Genomic DNA, 12,382 nt, shown 5'->3' with positions numbered 1-12,382 from the left:
GCTCTGCGGACGATGAAGGAAGAAGCTGGTGTATGTACCGTGTAGCGTTAGGGAGTGGCAAGCATTAAGAGAAACAAAGAGGGATGGCATGTGCTGTTGTACACAGGATGATCAAGGAAGGTGACTCAGGAGGTGACCTTCCAACAGACTGGAAGATAGAGGGAGAGTTGCAACGTGTAGGGGAGTGGTTCCGTCGTGGTGCTCTGGCTGCTCTGCCCGTCTCCACGTAGGCCAGCTGATCTCAGTGACTGGCAGAACACCCTGTGACCCTCAGAACACAGCTCGACAGGCCGCTTCTTTCTCACCTCCATGTTGACCAAGAAGGCCGTCATGAGACGGTTCCTCATCACCCGAGGTTCTGGTGAGGTATGAGGCTTCCTGTCCCTCGCCACCCAGACTCAGCTGTAGAACTGCTTAGCATGGAATTAGCTCCTCTGTAACAGGGTGTCCCACTTTTCCTGCTGCTGTCATTTGGCCCCTTTTGTTTCGGTGTTACCCAGCATGAGGGACATGAGGTGGCATGTGTGGTTAGTCTTGCTTTTGCTCTCTCTGTTAAAGTAGCAAACATCTGAATCGAATGAGGGCTCATTTCTCTACCAGCCAAATCTGTCAGCTTTGCCTTGCCTTGCCATCTGGGAGAGGAGAATTAAGAGCAAAAGGAAAAGCAAGTGCAAAGGCCCTGAGGTGGGAGCTTGCTTGGGGTGTGTGAGGAACGGCAAGGAGGTCAATGTGGCAGGAGCAGAGTGAGCAAGGGGGCCAGTGGCAGGAGGTGAGGTCGGAGAGGCAACAGGGGCCTGGTCCTTTAGGGCCTCGCTGGCCACAGGGAGGACTTTGGCTTTTTGTCTGAGAGAGATAGAGCCATGACAGGGGTCGGAGCAGAGGAGGGCCGTGGGCTGACTTGGATTGTAACAGGACTCTGGCTGCTGTGAGGACAGATGGCGAGGGGCGAGGGCAGAAGCAGTGAGGAGGCTGCTGCAGTGGTCCAGGCCTGGGATGGCAGTGGTGGCGGTGGACGCGGACAGGAGAAGTCAGATTCCAGATAAGTTCTGAAGGTGGAACTGACAGGATTCGCTGACAGATCATGTGAGGGGAGTGGGATGAGAGGAAGCGCTTGTTAGGAATCTGTACTGGGCTTGCTCACACAGAGGCATGTGGCGGTTGGTGTTAAATGGCATAGTGGTTAAGAGCACGGACTCCGGAGCCAGGCGGCCTGGGTGTAAACCCAACTCCCATCGCTGACTGACTGTGACCTTGGGCTGGTCACTTCATTTGTTGCCTCCATTTCCCATCGGTGACAGGGGACAATAACAGTACCGACTTCGTCGGGTTGTGAGGATTGAAGAAAGTTCCCTACGTCTGTCGAGGCCTCAGAACAGTGCCCACCTCGAGGCGCTCATTCTTAGTAATAGTACTGTGGGGTGAGTAGCAGTGTTCGCCGAGTGAGTGCACAGGAGAGCGCTCCAGATCCCAGGAACAGTTGGTGTAGCTTTCAAAGGACATGCAGGAAAGCCAGATGGCTGCAACATAATGTGGAGGAGTAGGTGCAATGAGGGACGGAGTCGGAGAGGAGGCCTGAGAGAGCAGCTTCTCGCAGCCGCCGGGAGCCACCATGGACTGCGGGGTGGATCTACCAGTGCAGGAGGTGGGGGGAGAGAGGAGTGGAAATGCATTTGGGACTCGACGTGGGGGACGGACAGAGAGAGGAGAGAGAGATGAGGCACTACTGTCAACACTAATGGCCCATTACTAGGGGTTGGTGGCTTCTGGTGTCCAGGGTAAGAAACTGAGTCCAGTTCTACATCCTGCCTGGGTCCAAATGCTAGTTCTAATCTTCCCCATATCTGTGGCCGTGGGCAGTAAGGCCTTCCAGGGTTCGCTTTCCTCACCTTCACAGTGGAGCTAAATGCAGCACCTACCTCATTAGAGGAGTTGTGACAGTTACATAAGATGGATGTAGTGTAAGAGCTGGGTAAATGCAGGCTGTCACCAAAACCAGGCGGGGACTGTGCCAGGAAAGCAAGGGTGGCGTGACGTTTGAAAAGCAATGAGATGTAGTTCAGTGTCTTAGCAGAACAAATGGAAGAATCAAGGGCTGTGCCCATTTAGCTGTGGCCGGGGACTGAGGTACCAAACCCGGGTCCAGTCCTTCTCAGGCCCGCAGTCTGACCTTGAATCCCTCACTGGGTAAGTAGACTTGAGATCTTAAGAGCAGAGCGACCCCAGTCCCAGCCTTGGGAAGTGACTGCCCCCCTCTGAGTTGGTCACTAACCGGCCTCACTGGCCTTAGCCGCACATTCAGAGTCCAGAGCTTTGTGTATCTGGCTCCTTTTCATTCAGGTTCCAGCTTAAATTTATTTCTCATCCCTCCCCTCTTCCCCCACTGCTCAGCAACACTAACCAAATTACTATTTTAATGAGAGTAAGTACCAGTTTCTTCAATGATCTTCTTTATCATTTGTCTTTCCGGCTGGAATGGCAGCTCCGTGAGAGCAGGGACCATTTGTCTGAGTTTCTGCTGTTTCCCCAGCGCCTGACCTGGTCGGGGCTTGATGAAGATGTGTTGGAAGGCCGGCTTGCTATTTCAGCGTGCCAGGGCTGCTCCAGTGGTCTGAGGCTGTTCCTGGCTGCGGGAATCTTGTTTCTGACTCAAGTCCTAGAGAGATCACCATTAAGACTTTGGAGAATGTGAGAATTTCGGCCTCAGAGGCAAATGTTTTCCCATCAAGAAATGGTAAAATTTAAGTCATGACTTACTGTCCAATCCCCACTTGTCCCATTTAGGAAGAAGCTTCAGGGATGAGATAAGGGCATAAGGACTCAGTGTCTACACTCCAGTGACACCTGAGCTCCGTGTCTCCTCCCATTCTGGTCTCTAGCCTTGATTCTCAGCATACCTTTGTCACCCGTGCCACCCAGGCTTTCCCTCAAATCATACTCCTTTTTGTTCCCGAGGGTGGGGCCCAACTTCAGGTTTCCTTTTAGCCTATGTTAGTTATAAAAAGCAAGCACAGCCAGTGTGGGCCAGTGCTCATCTTTGCGTTTCTCAACTTGGGGGGCCAAATCGGCAGGAGGTGCATGAAGGAAGGAGGAGTCTGGAAAAGACATGGCCTCTGCCTGTTTCTGCCACCACTTGAGTCACTATAGTGATGTGGCGTTATCTTCAAACAGCTCTGGCTTTTCTGTCCAAATCTGCTTTTGTCTGTTCATTTGGGTAGGATCCTCAACCGTCCCTTGGACAATAAAACAGCCCCGGATCCTGGTAGAGTGAATGGGACTTGTGGTCCCCCATGGGCTTGAGCTTCCTTTCTAGATGACACGATTGTAACAAAGGTCACTTGCAACCTCCAGGAACTACTGATGACTTGATACCCCCAGGCCCGAGACCCTCCTTTCCCCACCCACTGATCTGCTATTTGTGCAGATAAACTCTGCCCCTTTCTCTCCAAGCTTCCAACAAAGTCAAAGCGCCTTCTGACATCAGCTTGTTCAAAACCCATTTTAATCCAATGAGAGTGTGTAAATATTTAAAACAAAAACTGAAAAAATGCAAAGCACATAAATGCAAGAGGCAGCTGTGGTCATTCTAGATCATCATTTCCGCACCAGATCTACATCTGGCAGGTGGATCTGTTATTGGGAAAAGGTTTTTAAACAGCTAACAGTAGTCAACATATAGTGGGTATTTTCTCTGTTCGAGATGCTAGTCTAAGCTTTAAAAGTATTAACTCATTTAGTATTCACAATAACTATGAGGCAGTTTTTCTCAGATGAGGAGACAGAGTCACAAAGGGGTTAAGTGACTTAGCCAAGGCCACCTAGCTCCTAGTTGGCAGAGCCTGTGGCTAAGTTACACTGCCTTCTGCAAAGTACTGTACTGCCTCTCGGAATAATAGCAAAGGTCACACAACAGATGTTGTTATGGACACTTTCTATGTGTTAATAACAAATTCATACTTAAAATAACCCTGTCAATTAAGTTGTTTTATCTAGTATCTTAGAGTCTTATAGGAATGAAGTTTTAAAAATAATTTTTGAAATTTTAACATATGAATATTGTGAAAACAACAACAAAAGAATCAATTCCGGCAGTGAGACAGTACATCTTCCTGGCACCCCTGACCGTCCTGTGGTTTCTTCCCACCGTGTTTCTTTGGAAGCTGAGTGGTGTGGTGAAGGGGTGGGCTCTGTCCAAGAAGGGGTGGGCTCTGTCCAAGAATGGGAAAGGCATTGATTATAGCATCCTTTATGGTAGAAAAAGAACTTGGAAATAAACCCAATGCTGGTCACAAATAGGGGACCAGTTCAATAAAATGTCACCCTGGAACACTCTGGGCTTCAAATTTCCTCATCTGTAAAATCGGGATAGTAATGGGACCCACGACATTCAGTTATTAGGATTAAATGGATCAATACATCTAAATCTCCTTGAACAGTGCCCAACACATTGTCCAATAAATATTAGTGGTTACACATTTGTGCAGTGAAAATAGTTTATTCTTTATCAATCATGAAATAGAAGGATATTTAATATCCTGAAAAGACACCAATAGCTTAGTTACATGGACAAGGAAGATGCTAAGTCAATACAGTACAATGTAGTCTGGTTTTGTTGGAACACAAAAAAAGGGCAATACATTTTTGGATGTGTCTCCTTGTTTCAGGTAGCTCTAAAACATTCAAATTACTGTATTTGTTATAAAAACTGTGAAAAATAACAGTTTTAATAGTTGTGTCAGTTGATGTTAAAAAATCCAATAGCGGGGGCATGGCCAAGTGGTTAAGTTCGTGGGCTCTGCTTCAGCGGCCCAGGGTTTCGCCCAGTCGGATCCTGGGCGTGGACATGGCACCGGTCGTCAGGCCACGTTGAGGTGGCGTCCCGCATGCCACAACTAGAAGGACCCACAACTAAAAATACACAGCTATGTACTGGGGGGCTTTGGGGAGAAAAAGGAAAAATAAAATCTTTAAAAAAAAGATCCAATAGGAAGCTACTAAACCCTGCATTTCAACTTTGTAAATTGTGTATCCTGATCACAGTAAGATGGATAGTTAGAGATGCAGCTTCCTGTTGGAACTGAAATAAGGATGATTCGGATAGCCTCCTAGGATCCAAACCCCAAAGCTTGTTGTGCCTAATTATGTCTGCCTTTAGAGACTCACGCCCAGACCAGGCTTCTCCACCCCTCGCCTCAGAATGGACTCTTCTCATCCCAGGAGCGTCCAGAGGCCGATCAGTCACTCTAAGAACTGGAAAACTTTCTAGCGGCCTCTGCATGTGTAACTTTAATTTTTTCTTCTGTGCTTCAAATCTTGCTTGGCCAAGATTGTGCTGCTAAAAAGCAGCTTATACCACTCTTTCAAAAGAAAGTCGTGTTTCTTTTTTTTTTTGAAAGTCGTATTTTTTATTTCTAGTGAGTGATTCACATACTCGTCCCTGTCCCTGTGGCTCTTGGACATTCTTGCGTATACAAAAAGTGCCATTAGGGACTGAGGTGGGTAGAACTTCAAGGGCGGGGCCTCCATCCCTGTGCGAGAAGCTACTGTCCCTTAGTGCGCCTGCGTGTTTCTTCCACGCCTTAGGGAGGACTCCTATCGATTCGCTCTGTGCTCGGCAGCGCTTCCTGGCAGCAGGCGGCCATCTTGCCTAGAGCCTGAAGGAGGGAGAAGAGAGAAGAAAAGGGCGACACTGATCTCAGGGCCGCCCCGGGGGCCTCAAGAGCGGGAGGCAGCCCCGGAGGTGGTCCCTGATCCCGGGCCCTGCTGTTGGACCCGAGAAGGGAAGGCGGGGGGCGGGGGGGCGGCAGGATGGGTGGGGAATGCCAAGGATTGCTAGGCGGGGGGGAGGTGCGTTGCTATGGCGACCGGGGAGGGGCGGGATCTGAATCGCTGCTGTGAGTCATCCGGGCGCTGCCGGGGAAGGGCAGGGCTGGGACGATGACCATGCTAACAGCCGGGTGGGATTTCGCTACATCCTGGCGTGAAGGGACTCGGTGCCTATGGCAGAGATCGCCTGGCGGAAGGGGCGGAACTAGATCCCTTCACTTGAGACGCTGACGTCCCAGGCCCTCCCTTGTCCTGCAGGCTCCCGCGGGCGGACACGCCAGAAGAGGAGGCCGGGGAATGGCCGCGGTGTGGCAGCAGGTCTTAGCAGTAGACGCGAGGTGAGGCGTGGGGTCGGAGCCCATGGGAACGGAAGTTACTGTGGTGCATGCGCAATGGCGATAAGTGAGGCTGGGCGGAGAACTTGCCTTATGCGGCTGTATTGGCATGCCGAAGGTGAGCATGCGCAGTAGCAGGGTGTGGGGGGCTTGCCCGCTGTGAGAAGGGCTGGCCGGAGGGTCGTAAATAGCATGCTGGGAAAAATGCAGTCAAATGTGGGCATGCGCAAAGAGATTGTGTTACTAGCGCCTTTGGGAGGGGACGATGGAGCTCAGGCTGGTGACATCCTGTTCCCCACCATTGCCCCCCCAGACTTCTCTTACCGTCATCACCTCCCCAGTCTGACCCCATTACCATCCCATACTGACTCCCACCATTGCCCCACACTAATGCCCATCACCATATCAGACTGACCCCTGTTATTGTCTATACTGACTCGGTCGCTCCATACTAACTCCAGCAGAGCTGCACACTCCTACCATTGTCCCCACACTGACCCAATCGGCATGCCCATTATTACTGTAGACTCACCCTCATCTCAGCACTAGAGGTACCCCCATCACCACGGCTGATTACTTGCCTTCCACACCCCTCACTGCCACACACCTCATTCTCCTTCCTTGTCCCCTGAGCTGATTGATTCCCTCTGTCCTGTGCCTGCTGCCCGCCCTGCCTCCTGCCATCCCAGGTACAACGCGTACCGCACACCAACGTTTCCACAGTTTCGGACACAGTATATCCGGCGGCGCAGCCAGCTACTACGGGAGAATGCCAAGGCGGGGCACCCCCCAGCGCTTCGTCGGCAGTACCTGAGGCTGCGTGGGCAGCTGTTGGGCCAGCGCTACGGGCCCCTGTCCGAGCCAGGCAGTGCTCGTGCCTATAGCAACAGCATCGTCCGCAGCAGCCGCACTACCCTTGACCGAATGGAGGTGAGCTCCTCCCCAGCCACCTGCCGTGCACACCACCTGCCTCCATGTATGTTTACTCAACAGACTCGTCAAGCACCTGCTGTGTGCGAGGCTCTGTTCCAGGCTCTAAGGATGAGCAGAGGGCAAAAAGAGATAATAGATAAGTCAATAAACAGACAATGAACAAGTTAAACAGGTCAATAAATGTAGCAAACCACATAAACGAGTCAGTAGTGATCATGGCTTATCGTGAGAGGTGCTAAGATGGAAAAATAAAGCAGACAAGGGATAAAGCAGGACTGGTGTGGGGGATAGAGGGGGGTGATGAGAGAGGGCCTCTTGGAAGAGGTGGCAATTGAGCTGAGACTTGAATGAAGCAAAAGACTGAGCCAAGTGGTTTTCTGGAGAAAGAGTGTTCATTCTTCATTCATAGAACATTTATTGAGTATCTCCTGAGCGGGGCAAGGGCAGGAGCAGGGGAACTGGTGCAGAGGCCACCACGGTAGTCCTGGCAACGGCAGTGGCAGTGGACAGGGTGAGAAGGGGTCTGGTTCTGAGTCTATTTTGAAGACTCCAGACCTCATGGGTTCTTGAAGGCAGTTTTTAAGATGTGCCCACGCCGAGCCTCTCTGTTTGCAGGACTTTGAGGATGATCCTCGGGCCCTGGGGGCCCGTGGGCACCGCCGTTCCGTCAGCCGAGGCTCCTACCAGCTGCAGGCACAGATGAACCGCGCCGTCTATGAGGACAGGTATGCACCACGGGAAACCGAGGGCTGAGGCTTTGTAAGGAGGAGAAGGGCTACGAGGCAGTGGCAGCCTGAATGCTAGCACTTACCTCCTGTTACCCCTACTCTTACTGGGGCCCAGGCCCCCCGGTAGCGTGGTACCCACATCAGCGGCAGAAGCAAGTCGAGCCATGGCTGGGGACACATCGCTGAGTGAGAACTACGCCTTTGCGGGCATGTACCATGTTTTTGACCAGCACGTGGATGAGGCAGGTGAGCCAGTAGGTGGCGGGTCCCATCACCACAGATTTGCCCAAACTGTCACAACTACCCAGCGCCTCCTTATCTTTAATACCAAGTCTCTGGCCCACCTTTCAAGGAGGAATTCCATCCATAAAACGTTCTGCAAAACCAAAAGCCCTCTGCAAAGTGGTCTGCAAAACCTCACCACGCTGTCTGCTGCAAAGGAGCTCAGCAGCTCGAAAGAGCACTTTGCAGAAGGTGTCTGGGTTGTGAGTCACTTGGAAGAGTTCCAAGCCTTTGCTGCAGAGAGATCCCCTCGCAAAGGAGAGTGGGTTTTGCAAACTGCCAAGACCTTGGTGATTGTAAGGTACTTGCTGAGATGTAGGAGCCTTTTCACATTGCAGAAGTCTTTTGCAATCTATAAGGTACCTGCTAAGATTTAGGTATTTAGAGAGCTTTTGGCAGAGGGCCTTCTGGGGTTCCAACTCCTTTTCTCAGCCAAGGAAAGCCCTTGGCTGAGGCCACTGCCTGGTGCAGTGGGTCCTGGCCCGCCCCCCACGTGGCAGAGCCTTTCATAAATGGAAGCACCTGGAGAGTGTGCTGACTCCCACAAATGGCTCCCTGGCATTGCAGTCCCCAGGGTGCGCTTTGCCAACGATGACCGGCACCGCCTGGCCTGCTGCTCCCTCGATGGCAGCATCTCGCTCTGTCAGCTGGTGCCCGCCCCGCCCACTGTGCTCCGAGTGCTGCGTGGCCACACCCGTGGTGTCTCCGACTTCGCATGGTCTCTCTCCAATGACATCCTCGTGTCCACCTCACTTGATGCTACTATGCGCATCTGGGCCTCTGAGGACGGCCGCTGCATCCGGGAGATCCCTGACCCCGACGGCGCCGAACTGCTCTGCTGCACATTCCAGCCAGTCAACAACAACCTCACTGTGGTCAGGCTCCAGGGTGCCCGTTCACCGAGGGTGGGGGTGTCGGGCCAGGAGGGCTGTCCCAGGGAATCAATGTAGAGGGGCCCCTTCTAGGCCATTGCCACGATCCTTCTCTGATCAGACTCAGAGGGAAACGGGTCAGAATGGGGGCATGCAGTTCTCAGTCTGGGATGGCCTCACCGGGGTGGACTCTGGGGGAATGGTCAGGGGGCAGGGTCGCACATCTGGCACCCCTTCATCCCGTCAGCAGGAGTCCTACCATTTTCCAACTGCAGGGGCTGCTGGTTGGGGAGCAGGATTACTGGTCAGAAAGCTTGTCTGGTCTCAGTGGCAGTCCCACTGTGGTTCAACCCCAGGAGAGTCAGAAGGCAGGGGAAAGAAGTGAAGTCTGGCCTCGCCCTGAGGGGAGGGAGGGGCTGGCCGCTGGGCTTATGCTCTGAGATCCTTCCAGTTGCATCAGCAGCTGCTGCCCCAGTGTAGTCAAGCCTCTGGAAAGGACCAGTCAGGGAGCAGACGAGCTGTTATCATGGGCCTGGGGTGGCCCTGTGGTTTGCTGACCATGGAGGGTGCTGGCCCAGGGGTGGCATTATGGGTCTGAGACCCTTTAGTTCTGGGAGCAGCTGTCTACTCTGGTCAGATTGCAAGAGGGGCTGGCTCATAAGATTACAGGCCTGAGTTACCGTCTAGTCTACCCGCCACAGCCCCACTGTGGTCAGACTCAAGGAAGGACTGGCTGAGAGCAGGATGATGGTGTGCGGTCTCACCCACAGGTGGGGAATGCCAAGCACAATGTGCATGTTGTGAACATCTCCACTGGCAAGAAAGTGAAGGGTGGCTCCAGCAAGCTGACGGGCCGTGTCCTCGCTCTGTCCTTTGATGCCCCTGGCCGGCTGCTCTGGGCGGGTGATGACCGCGGCAGTGTTTTCTCTTTCCTCTTCGACATGGCCACAGGTAGGCAGGCCCAGGCCTGCGTTTGGGTGCCTGCTCGCCCTCCCGCCCTCCCGGTGCACAGCCCTCGGCCTTACCTGTGCCTCCCCTCCCTGTGTTGCTGCAGGGAAGCTGACCAAAGCCAAGCGTCTGGTGGTGCACGAGGGTAGCCCTGTGACCAGCATCTCTGCCCGCTCCTGGGTCAGCCGCGAGGCCCGGGACCCCTCGCTGCTCATCAACGCTTGTCTCAACAAACTGCTGCTCTACAGGTGGGTCTCCGCGTCCAGGCCGCTCGGAGACGGGGGCCTGCCGCCTCCATCAGGCTGGCCGGCGCCTGTCTCCCTGTCAGCCTAGAGCCGTGTCGGGCCTGAGAACCTGTCTCCTCCAGCAGGTTCATTTCTCACGAGGGGAGGTCCAGTCTCTTTATGATAATGACATCGCTAGTGGCAGTACTAGAACAGGCAGTAGCGAGTGCTGCCATAGCAACTGCTGGGGCCAGGCGCTATTTCCAGCACCTTCTACACATCACCTCATTTAACCCTCACAACCCCATGTGGTGGGTGCTGTCACGTCCATTTTACAGATGAGCAAACTGAGGCATCAAATAGACTAGGGCCCCCTTAGAGCAGTGGCCTGTGTTCCTTCCTTCTTTTTTTTTGTGGGAGCGTTTTTACTATCCTCACTCACATAGGTCCTGTTACCCAAATGCAGTTCTCGGCCTGGGCCACACGCTGGAATGACCTGGAGAGCTTCAAACAGTCCTGGTCAGGCCCCGCTCCAGGCTGGTGGTTTCAGACGCTCTGGGGCGGGACTGGGCTGCAGCGTATTGAAAATTCCCTAAGGGATGTCCAGCCAGGCCTGAGAACCACTGCCTGACGGGATGCTTGCTGTTTTACTATTTTATTTTTCTTCTCCCTTTAAAAAAATTATACACACACACACACATATGTATATGTGCTTATAACTTTTAATTTAAGTACACTCCTAAGTTTTTTACCTATTTCCCCCATCCCCTCCCTTCTCTCCTCCTCCCTCCTGCCACCTTGGCCCGCCCCTGGCCTCAGTAAAGCCTGTTAACAGCTTTGTACGTATCTTTCCCTAGTTTGGCCTGTCGCCTGGCTCCCTAGGTGTGCACACAGGTCCGCACATTTTTGAAAGGGTCGTCATTTTACAGAAGTGAGCTGCTTCTGCACCCTCCACAGCTCGCTTTTCTCCCCAGATGATGCCTGTGAAAGTGCCCCAGGTCTCCGCGGTGGCGTCAGTCCATCCTTTCACGTGGCCGTGTGGTATTCCACAGTGCGGGGGCCGTGGTCAGCCATTTCCTCTCTTTGTGCCCGTCCTGACGCCAGGATCTCTTAGAGACTCTTAGAAAGAGGAACTGTGAATTGGCCTCCGGAGGCTACCCATTTCTGTCCACGGAATCACTTTCGAGCTGTCGCTAATTCACACGCCAGCCCATCTTGCCTGGTGTATGCAGATTTCTCAAAACTGGCTTTCATGAGCCTTGAAAAGAACTCGGGCCCAGGGGCGGGGACACAGACTGGCCTACCGTTCATCCCCTTCTGGGGCTGAGACCGCGCCCTGACCCGCTCTCCTCCTCCCCTCAGGGTGGTGGACAACGAGGGGACCCTGCAGCTGAAGAGGAGCTTCCCCATTGAGCAGAGCTCACACCCTGTGCGCAGCATCTTCTGCCCCCTCATGTCCTTCCGCCAGGGGGCCTGTGTGGGTGAGTCCCATAGGGTCGGGGTGTCTGGGCGACCGGGAGGGGCAGGGAGCAGGGGCTGGGGCTGATCCGGCTCAGACCTCACGACACCCTGCCGCCCTGCCTTCCTGGGCCTCGAGAACGCTCATGCCCAGCAACCTCACACTTGGAGCACAGACCCCCAGACAGCCCAGAAACCTCACACCCTGAGACACAGACGCCCCCCTGAGAGCTCAGAGACCCCACATCTGGTGGTAGAACCAATAGGTGACGTGCCATCTAGGGACGGTCCCCCCAGACTGCCCCAGCCACGAGACCTCACACCTTAGACGTAAATCCCTCAACACCTCAGACATCTCAGAGGTTTCATACCCAGGGCACCCCGTTGCCTCCTGCCACACCTCCTGATAGCCTGTCCCTCTCATCTGGGCAGTGACGGGCAGCGAGGACATGTGTGTGCACTTCTTTGATGTGGAGCGGGCAGCCAAGGCTGCTGTCAACAAGCTGCAGGGCCACAGCGCACCTGTGCTGGACGTCAGCTTCAACTGCGACGAGAGCCTGCTGGCTTCCAGTGACGCCAGCGGCATGGTCATCGTCTGGAGGCGGGAGCAGAAGTAGGAGCGTTCCGGCCCCGTCACGGTCCCTCTTCCCAGCCACCTCCTGCTACAGCCTCATGTTTGTAAATAAAGTTTCTGTGCTTGTGCCGGTGGCTGGCTCCCGGGTCTGCTGGGGGCGGGCTGGGGGAGACGGCAGCTCTAGGACCCAAGTTGGAATGGGGTT

General features: G+C 53.7%; 1 protein-coding gene across 9 annotated transcripts; it reads left to right on the top strand.

Moving 5' to 3' along the window:
• Window positions 1-5,562: 5,562 nt before the first annotated feature.
• WDR13 (WD repeat domain 13) lies at window positions 5,563-12,305 on the top strand. Of its 9 annotated transcripts, none has more exons than XM_070503223.1 (10): window positions 5,563-5,778; window positions 6,083-6,161; window positions 6,882-7,088; window positions 7,707-7,816; window positions 7,935-8,065; window positions 8,669-8,976; window positions 9,744-9,924; window positions 10,028-10,169; window positions 11,508-11,626; window positions 12,036-12,305. In XM_070503223.1, the coding sequence occupies exons 3-10, from the start codon at window positions 7,083-7,085 to the stop codon at window positions 12,218-12,220; spliced, it is 1,182 nt and encodes a 393-aa protein (XP_070359324.1). In that variant the 5' UTR covers window positions 5,563-5,778; window positions 6,083-6,161; window positions 6,882-7,082; the 3' UTR covers window positions 12,221-12,305. The 9 variants fall into 9 exon arrangements, with proteins under 9 accessions (XP_070359324.1, XP_014690757.1, XP_014690761.1 ...); XM_014835271.3 differs by having other exon boundaries at window positions 5,580-5,737; window positions 6,082-6,161; window positions 6,848-7,088; XM_014835275.3 differs by having other exon boundaries at window positions 5,595-5,737; window positions 6,082-6,161.
• The last annotated feature ends 77 nt before the right edge of the window (window positions 12,306-12,382 follow it).

The sequence above is a fragment of the Equus asinus genome, chromosome X (assembly GCF_041296235.1).
Source record: "Equus asinus isolate D_3611 breed Donkey chromosome X, EquAss-T2T_v2, whole genome shotgun sequence".
Classification (NCBI taxonomy): Eukaryota; Metazoa; Chordata; class Mammalia; order Perissodactyla; family Equidae; genus Equus; species Equus asinus.
This window is presented reverse-complemented; position numbering and strand designations above follow the sequence as displayed.

Coding starts and splice junctions, on each gene's coding strand:
- WDR13 (XM_014835271.3), top strand. CDS start 6,121: ATGGCCGCGGTGTGGCAGCAGGTCTTAGCAGTAGACGCGAG. Junction 8,066..8,668: donor CCAGCACGTGGATGAGGCAG/GTGAGCCAGTAG, acceptor CTGGCATTGCAG/TCCCCAGGGTGCGCTTTGCC. Junction 9,925..10,027: donor CCTCTTCGACATGGCCACAG/GTAGGCAGGCCC, acceptor GTGTTGCTGCAG/GGAAGCTGACCAAAGCCAAG.